This window comes from Pterocles gutturalis, unplaced genomic scaffold, assembly GCF_000699245.1.
Source record: "Pterocles gutturalis isolate BGI_N339 unplaced genomic scaffold, ASM69924v1 scaffold47102, whole genome shotgun sequence".
Taxonomy (NCBI): Eukaryota; Metazoa; Chordata; class Aves; order Pterocliformes; family Pteroclidae; genus Pterocles; species Pterocles gutturalis.
Window position 1 is genome coordinate 1 of NW_010111943.1, and position 9,576 is coordinate 9,576.

At 46.9% G+C, this 9,576-nt stretch overlaps 1 protein-coding gene across 1 annotated transcript; it reads right to left on the reverse strand.

Moving 5' to 3' along the window:
- Window positions 1-3,835: 3,835 nt before the first annotated feature.
- Window positions 3,836-8,852, reverse strand: LOC104462073 (the record flags this gene model as incomplete). Its single annotated transcript, XM_010073870.1, has 7 exons — window positions 8,736-8,852; window positions 8,159-8,237; window positions 7,261-7,355; window positions 6,118-6,243; window positions 5,626-5,720; window positions 4,486-4,612; window positions 3,836-3,918 (listed from the first exon to the last, which is right to left on the reverse strand). Coding segments are annotated over exons 1-7 (722 nt in total), but the record flags the coding sequence as incomplete, so codon positions are not given.
- Window positions 8,853-9,576: the final 724 nt, after the last annotated feature.

A 9,576-nucleotide genomic window follows, 5' to 3' on the forward strand; every position in this document is an offset into this window, starting at 1 on the left:
AAAAAAAAAACACAAAAAAACCCCAAACACCAAAAAAGAAAAAAACTCCACACCTAAAAAACCCCCCAAAACCGAAAAACACCTCCCAAAACACGCCCCCCCCCCAAAAAAAAAAACCAACAACACAAAACCTAAACAGAAACAAAAATTCCCCAAACCACGACTGTATTTCCAGGCTAAAACAAAAGGAGGGTAACCATACAGCCAGGTCTTGGCTTCTGGTCCATCTGTTTGGCCAGACAGCTTGAGAACAAAGGAAGGATGGGGTGAAGTTTTTTTTTTAAACACCGGAGAGTGGTGTCTGTTATGTCAGATGTGGGCGGGCCAGTATAAATGCTTTTGTAAGCTTACCCCCAAGGCTGTAGTTGGGAGGTTCAGCTGCTTTGTTTAATGTGGTATAATAAGGACTAACGCAGGCTTCTAATACATGAGTGAAATCTCCACGCAGGTGTTGCATACTGCTTCATCTACAGTGTGCAACGACCTGCTCCACTGCAGTGTTGTAAAGCCACTGTGCGAACCCAGCACAGCCAATTATAAATAAATAAGCTGCGTGGCTCTCTGAAGAGAGTACAGCTACCCTGTCCTCCCTGCAAAACAAGTCCCAGACTACACTTCATGCACGACAAGCAGGCACAGGGAGTTCCCACGGGGACCTTGCAGATCACAAGGTGTGCTGCTGCAAGGCTCTGCATCTACAAGCTTTAGCTGAGCTGACATGCTGCAGAAACAAAATAGTGGAGATCCCTCTACTTTTTCCTACTCACTTTTTTTCAGTGATATCTAGTGCTTGTGCCAGCCCTGCCACTTCAAGGGCATTTTAAATGTCTCCTTCAGTCTTGCAGGAAGAGATCACTCCTCTTTACAGAGCGAAGATTTTCTGCCTACCTAAGGCAACACACTTCCACCATCCTGCAGTGGAGTTAAGCTGAGTTAGGGTTGCTGAAGGGCTGCCTTTCTGCACGTGAGATGAATTAAGAGAAGATTTAATAGGGTCATAAAGGTCTATCCCCATTTTAGAGACAGAAGCATGCATGCTCTGTGTACAAATAAGCATCATGTTCTGGCTTTGTCTGAGCACAGAATATATCACCACCTGCTCTTCAAAATCAGTTCCAGCACACACACAAGTGAGGACAGTTGTAAATTGAACAAAACATGCGGCAGTTTCCTAGAGATCAGCCCAGAGCTGTGTGTAATGACACCACGTGCTCTTCAGTTAAACTTCCCTTTCCAGAATGGCATCTCTCCTCACTGAACACCTAGTATTCATTTCCAAAGGTTATTCACCCTACCTAATTATTTCCATCTTCTTATTCTTCACAGCCCTTAGTTCATCTTTAATAAGGATTTTTAATCAAACTTGAAAGCTTATTCCTCCATGCTGTACAGTTCCCCCGTTTCCAATAACGTTATTGCAGCAGTGTTGCTTTGATCTTTTAACAGCCATTTTGCATACTGAGTATCAGCTTTGCCCTAATGGCACAGACATCTCTGAAAGCTCCAGGAGAATTCAGCAGGGAATCCTTACATTGATAAACCCAGTTTAGTATTCACATTAGCACTGAGGCAGCCGCAAGAAAAGGAGGAAAAGAAAAATTCTTACATTTTCCTCCTACCTGCTCCCTCTACACCTTTCACTAATAAATTTGTGCATGGACTTAATGCTCATGAAATTGGTAGACTAATGTTACCAATTAGACTCAAGCAGGGACTACAAGTGAGGCTCACTGCTCTGCAAACAAATCTTAGCCTGCCTTGCAGGAGACTGGCTTGTACCAGTGCCATGATTTTTGCAGGATATTTACTTGTCACGAATGATGACTTCCTGCTATGCAGAAATGTTCTGCTGAGTCTGGAATGGCACTGCCATCTGCTTTAGGTATAGTTAACCCTGCCTTGAAGATGAACCAGACAAAAATGTCCTGACCTGTGTACCAGGGATGGCTGATGGCCCACACAGCACAAAAGGAGAGCCGTAGGATTAATACATTTAAAAAAACTGCCACTCAGCAAAACATACGGCATATTAGCAAGCAACAAATTTGAAAGGGAGGAAGAAAAGACATAAAGGACAATTCCAAGTGTAGCCTGATTAGCTGGCAATAAACAAAAACCAGTGCACTAGCACAGCAAAGATGTCTTTTGAATTTTTCTTGGGTAGGTATGCTTTCCTTCAGTTACAAGAGGCTGAGAGAAACTAGTCAAAGTTCCTTTTCATGAACCTACCACCACACACATGCCACCAGTTCGTAAGAACTTTGCACATCATGGCCCACCCTGCAGGGATCTGCTCACACTTCCAGTGCTGCCCAGCCCCACGGAGGACATCAGCTCCTGGCACGCTCCCAGCTGCACCCTGCTGCACAAGGTCATGCCTCTGGCTTGGAAAATTCTGGGCTCAACCAATAGTCATGTTGCCTGTTCTTTTACTCCCACCCTGGAAAAAAAGTATTGACTGCACAGAATCTAAAATGCTGCAGGGGGAAAAAAAATCCTCCAAAATGAAATGCCTGTAGCATTCTGTGGGCAACCCCAGCCAACTCTAAAGGTATTGCCTGGCAACACATAGGGCCAAGGGCACAAGGGCAAATCCGATAGGAAGCGTTCACTGCCAGCAGCTGCCCATGACTGCAGCAGTGAAGAAGGGTACTGAACAGCGTCTAAAAAGCAGATAAAGAAATGGGACATAACAGGATATTGTAATCTAGAAAGAGAACGAGACTCTCCAAAAGCTCAAAGACTGATCCTGCACAGTGGCAACAGAAAAACTCCCTCCATCTCTGAGGTTCAGGATCAGAAATCAGTAACTAATACCTGGGAATCTTCCCCTAGCTGTCATTGCTCCTGTGGCTGCTTTATAGAAAGAGATGCCCACCTCAGGAGGGCTGAATTGCTCTCACATGGGCATTGCCCTCCACTGCCTTCAGAAGGCATCTTGGAGGAATACATCTGTAATGCAGGAATTGCTAATGGTCACCAAGGGTCTGTCCTTCCTGGGACTGAAGTCACTTCTCCCAGCTGGATGAACTGCTCTTCCTGCTTTTTTTCTGATTAAAGACAAGATGTAAGGAAAGGCCTGCCCTGAATGCACATGTCAGGTAAGAGCAATTGCTCCCTCCCTCCCTGTGACCTTCTGCAGCCTGCAGGCGCTTGGCTGGCCCCGCTTAGCCAAGGGGTTATACCTGAAATGGATTCGGTGACAGCAGACAGATCCCCTCGTCAAATCTGATTTACACTGCAACAAAGCCCATCGGTCATCAACATTATGATAGAGTAACAAAATATTCAACCTGAATTACCTTTTCAAGATGCTTAACGGGGTGGAAACAAGTCAGGATGTATGAAGCTTTCATTTCTCTTCTGGGCTCTGTCTCTGATTACACAGATATTGCCCAAAGGCCTTGGGAAATGTTTGAATAAACTACAGCATCATTTTTTTATGCTGAAATGCAAGAAGGCTTGAAAGCAGGTCAGGGATTACCATGTTCTCAGTGCCCAAGTTAGGATCCCTGATTTTCAGGGGCAGGATGCTGAATATTTCTTAAAAACCAGTCCCCTTTGAAATGTCCCAAGTTAAAAAGCCTAGCAACTGAAGCTCCCAAAAACTTTAAGTCACTTTGGAAAATTTAGGACCTCAATTTCCAAGTGCCAAGGTGATGGACATCTTTCATGATTAGGAGCAGCGGAGCTGAGGAGCGGAAGGGAGCTCAGTGGCAGAGCTGACAGCCGGAGAGCTGGAGATCTAATCTCCGGCTCCAAATTCAGCCAGCCCAGGCTGACAGGTAAACATTTCTGTAGGAGACACTGTGGCTTGCCCACCAGCCTGCCTTACCCATCACAAATCTTCTTGATTTTTTGTTTAAGCTGCTCTCCTTGATAGAAGATAATGAACACATTCTTCTTCACCTCTTCTCTCTGCAATGCAATTCAAGCAGAATTTAATGCACCCAGAGCAAAGAATCAGGTGCAGAAAAGGAGTCAGGGTTTGGCACCCTCTCCACTGGGTTGTTTTTTTCACCCAGCCCCAGTTTTCTGACAGCAATATTTTCCCTAAATTCTGCTTCAGGGAGGAGGCATGGGAAGCAGCTCTGGGTTGTGGGGGAAGGAGCAATATGGGGCATGGTGCAGAGAGGCAGGGGACAGGAGGTCCACTGGGGCACAGGGAGGACACCAAGAGGAATCAACACCCCCTGGCCAGCCCCAGGTGAGGAGAGACACAGCCCACCTCCCTCTAACACAGCCACCCTGCTAGGCTCACATCCGCCTTACCAGGCAGGACAAAGAAGCCACCTCAATACTGGCAAAAGTCAAAAAAACTTCTCCCATCCTCAGACTTCCCCACCTTTCTCTACAGGCTGCCTTCAGACACCCAGCTCTGGTGAGGCAGCCGGTGTTGTGGCATGGCCAGGGCACCAGTTTGGTTTCTGCAGGTCACAGGCATGCATGAGGAGCAGCGTGAAGCAAAAACACATCAGTACCTACCGTCACAGGGTCCTCCAGGGGGGTGTCCATTTCGGTGTACCTCAGGTAAATGTTTCCCCGGCAGGCTCGCCACAGTAAACGCTCAAAGGGTATCATCCTTTCCCTCTTTATTACCCCTGCTGTGAATCTGAGCAGAGATAAATTACAAGCGTTTCTAAGTCTTTAAGGACTCGTAACACACATGATTTTACAATCTCTTGCTTTTTAGTCCATGATAGCCAGGGCTCTGCTGCTGTTGTAGGCACTTCTAGAAAGACCGCCTTGCTCAAGCCTCAATCTACTAACTTCACCATGTTGTTCGTTCTTTAAAACATTGTAAGTCCTACCCAGATCAACAGAAAAAGGAGAAGAGACAATTCTGGCTAGAAATGGAGGAATAGAGAAATGCTTAAAGTCACATGAACAGCTTGTGCCTGAATGACAGAGGTGGCAGGTAGCAGTTTTGCAGTGGTGGTCCCTCTTTACTCCCTCCTGTTTTCCTTTTCCCAGAAAGCACCAGGCTGCACCGTTGAAGTGCGCTGTGACAGGCTGCTATACACCCACATGTGCTTTGCTCATACAAGAGTTGAACAGGACTTCAGCACTACCAGCATGAGCAGCTTAGAACACCAGTGTGGGAGAACCCCATCAGTGAGTTTAACCACACCTAGCTGATGTAAACACAAGGGAAAGCTGCTTGAGACTACATTGGCTACTGAATTACCATCAGCATTATGCTCAGTGGTGTTGCTGCTCCCCTAACTCTCAACTTCAGTGCCACTTTCTATTGCAGACAAAGCCCAGTGGAAGCAATCCCATGGCTTTTTGCTGTAGTTAGACATTCATCCCTGCGGACAAGGCTGGTAGCCAGCTGCCTGAGTCCAGAAGCTACAGTTAAGATGTAAGAACAATTCTCAGTCAATGCCTACTAAAGGCTCACTGGAATTGATGAACTGGAAGTAAAAGTCCATTTGTCCCACTGGCCCATAACCTGAGCATAGTTTTGATGATAACTCCAGAGAACAGTCACTCTTTCACCTTCATTAAACAGCTACGCTGAACAGGCTGAAGCCTAAGAAGCTGAAGGAAGTGCACCAGTGTCACAGCAATGCCGGGCAGGTGGGCAGCCTGGCCAGGCTGGGGGCCATCACCAATACACACCCCAACTTGGCAGCTGCAGCAGCAGGAGTGCTTCTCAGCTCCAGCAGTCCAGATGTGTCTTCACTGAAGAAATCATCTGGCAGATTGGTTTCTGCCTGGAAAGCATTAGTTATAAAAACTATTCAGCGTTGCCAGTTTAAAAACTATTTTCACATTTTTCTCCTGACATTTTTGGCCCCAAAGGTAGTTTCCACAGAGATTTAGGCCAAACTGGGGCAGGGGGGAGGGGGGAAGGTAAACTGTATCTTAGCAACTAAAAAGCATAAATGCCATTTTCAAAGAGATCTAGGAGCCAAGTTATTGAGCCCCACTGGCTCACAGAGTGATGCAGACTCCAAAGTGATTCAGGTGCTTTTGCAAACATGTCTTGTTTGCAGTGAAGACCTCTGGGTTTTGATTAAAAATCAATAACAGCAACACACACCAAATGAAAATGTCAGTATTTTTAGGAACCTTCCACATCTCTGTTGGAAGAGCAAAGAGGCCTCTCACCTCGAAGAAGTCCTGGGTTTTCTTCAACAGATGTTTGAGCTCCGTAAGCTCAAGGAAGTTCTGCTTCAGCGTTTGCTGGTTCTGGTTGGCTTCCAGCAGCTCGGCTTCAAGTTTCTCCAGCACTGTCTGTTTAGGGTTCAAGCACATCCAGAAAAACTCTGAAGCAGACCAATGCAGCCTTTTAGCATGCTGATACCAAATCTCAAACAACAGATGCTGGGTTTTTTTCAAGAGGGAATATGGAAAGTCAATGAGTGCATCAATTAACACTGCATTTGTAGGAAGATACTCATCAATGCTGACACCTCATTTTCCCATTGTCATGTTCCCTACCGAGTGCTTTGCCCTCTTCTGGCAGTAGAAACAGAATTCACCTGACCAAAGCACAGGCAGGTAAGTGGGTGCCTGGTGTAGGGGTCTCAGACTGTCTTGGCACCTCTGTGGTTCCCCGCAGGACATCTCAGCCCCCAGGTGGACTGGCTGTCAGTCTAGTGAGTACAAAATGAGCTTACAACAAGGCCATCAGCTTAGGTTTATTAGCCATAGTCCAAAAATGTGGGCCCAGGAACAAACCAGGGAACTACCTTGTTCATGAAGCTGAAGCCCTTGGGAAGCACAGTTTTCCTTCCTAGTCACCTACATGTGCAGCATTTTAAAAGGACCCAGTCTGTAAACTTATTTCCAGATGGGTTAGAATAAAGCAACCCCCTCACATCCAAAAGCAAGGCACAAATACTTGTGTCAGACCCCAATATTACTATATCACAACCACACCTACCAGGACAGACAGCCCTGGGGTTTTTATGCAGTGAAGCCAGATACAGCATCAGCTCTCCTGGTTAATCACCAAAAACCTTGTATTCTCTCCTACAGGATGATGGAGACATTCTGTGATAGTGATGCCTTTCCATTTAATATGTGGGACCAGAAGGATGTTTCACAGGGGATGGTAGAAAGACTGGGCTTCTTCAGGAACATGCAGTGAGACCAGCCTTAACCCAACTGCTGAGACAGTGACTCAGGGAGCACCTCCACAGGCAGGGAGAGCTGCCCCAGCCTCTGCTACTGGGTCCTTCCTTGCAGGGGGAAGGCTGTATCGAGCACATCACAGACATCCCTGTGCACCCACTCCAAATTCTGTACCTCCATATCAATCATTTCCCGAGGCAGGGGAGTCTCTGGGTACTTCTCTAGTTTGACTATCTCAACATTGTCTTCCATCTCATTCTCCAGAAAACCTGCAAGGAATGGACACAGAAGTATTGATACAGGGTCATCCCTGCTGCATCATCCTCCTTAACAGCTGCTGTCAGGACATCTGACATCAAGGTGTGACAAGGGCCAGTGATATACAAGAGCTATCATCCCAGTGCATATACACAGCTATCAAGAACTGAACATCTAGAAGCCTCCTCTCTCAGAGAGGATGCTGTTTCTCCCAAAGTCGTGGTGGCCGCTCATGCCCTCATGCCTTGGACAGCCCTCAGCCCTGGCACAAAGAGCTTGGGGCAGTGAGTAAGGCACGCAGCAAGCTTGGGATTCACTCCTCCCCTCAAGCAATGGCAAGTGCTGTCACAGGGGCTATGGCAGGCTCCGGTCCATGGCGAGGGGAGTGCAGGACACACATCCATGGGACACCAGGTACCACAAGCTCTGCTGCTCAGGTTTTAAGGATTTGTCCCCAGGCTGAAACCCTTGGCCACAAGAAGCATATGCCAAATGGCTGGCATGTGGGGTTAAGACTCAAGTTATCTGAATTAGCCTCCTGCCCAGTCCCAGATTTATCTTGTGATTTTATATAAGCTAATTAATCTCCTTTCAGTTCACTTAACCATTTTCGAAACAGGAGTAACAATTTATTGCCCATATGGGGCAAAGCAGTAATTAGCTGACACATGCAAAACATTTCCAGGGGCTCACATGAAAACATCACCGTTTTGCCACTAATTCTGCTCTGCAGTGTGAAAGCACTTAACAAAGAAATAAATCCCACACCACCAGCTGGCGGAAAGACTATTGCATTTGACAAGCATTTACTTACGCAGGATCCTCTCCAAGGATTCGCACCTTCTCACTTCATTCACAAACTTTCTCTGGAAGCTGTTCACATTTGCATTCAGCTAAAAACAGGAGGAAAAACAAGCCTGGAGCTGGAGGCTGCATGCTGCCACACTCATTTTTAACATTAGCAGAGAATGAACACCTTCAGTGCAGACAGCCAACACTGCTGCATCTTACAGACTCCTAGAGGCAGGGCAACACCATGGGTTTCCTTAGGGCCAAGGACATCGCAGTCTTACCAGGCTCATTTCCACCCAGCCTTGCTGTGACAACAAGAGTCATAGACAGACTCTTATGGAGAGAATCCCCATTTTCTGGTGGTGGAGGGAATCATCCCAAGGTTGTGCATAGAGTGTGAAGAGCACCAGATCAGGACTCAGGGATGGGTTAGGTCTCAGCATGGTGATGGGCTTTCAGATCAGCTTTGGGGAAGTCCCACTATCTCCCTAGGATTTTTGACCACCCTGCAGGTACACCTTCCCTGAGTGCTTTGAGGGAAGGACAAGCAGACCATGGGAAACATCTGCAGCTCCACGTGCCAGCTGGGCACTACTCACGTCTCGGAACTGGACCAGACCCAGCTCCCCAAGCTCGGCCACGCAGCAGTAGGCAGCCTCCACCTGCAGGAAGAGCTGCATCAGGCTCATCTCCTCGCTCCGGAAGACTGAGGACATTTTGCCTGCCCTCGTCCAACCTGGGTGTCCGTGGAGACCTTGCTGGCAGCAGAAGAGTCTTCCTTGCCCAGGGAATTGCCAGAAGATGCCGAGTGCTGTGGGAATGTTGGGATCGCTGAGTCAAGGTGCTGGAAGCTAACCCAATGCTGCCCATCATATACTTCAAAAGGCTTTCCTCACCTCCTAAAAGCCTCCTTGGACCCACATGAGGCTTCTTCATCCCACCAGTGCGGTGATGGATGCAAAGGTGCATGTGTGACATAGGGCAAGAAGGAAGCCACGTGAGACAGATGATGAGCAAATGCCCCTCCCTGTCCTCTGCTGGGCCAGAGATGCTTCAGGCCACTGCACTCAGGCCCTTTATCTGGGTTTTGGATGCTGAGCCCATGAAGGACTCAATTTCTCTGTGTCTTTCACCACACAGAGAAGAAAAATCATTAATTTCACCTTGCAATTTGACAAGTGAAAGAGGCCTAACTGGTTTTTATCACTTTCATTGGTAGTGTGAACACAACATTGCAAACACATCTGGAGCATGTTATATGGGGATGGGGAGAAGACACTATTTATTTAAATTAAATCAAGCTTTAAGATTTAAAAAGCATTTCCTCCCAATGAAGGATTGTTTTTAAGATGAGATACATGAAATATTACACATTTCACAAAAGTTCCTTTTGTCTATATGCTTCTTATTATTCACTTTGTGTAACCTGAGCATACAAAT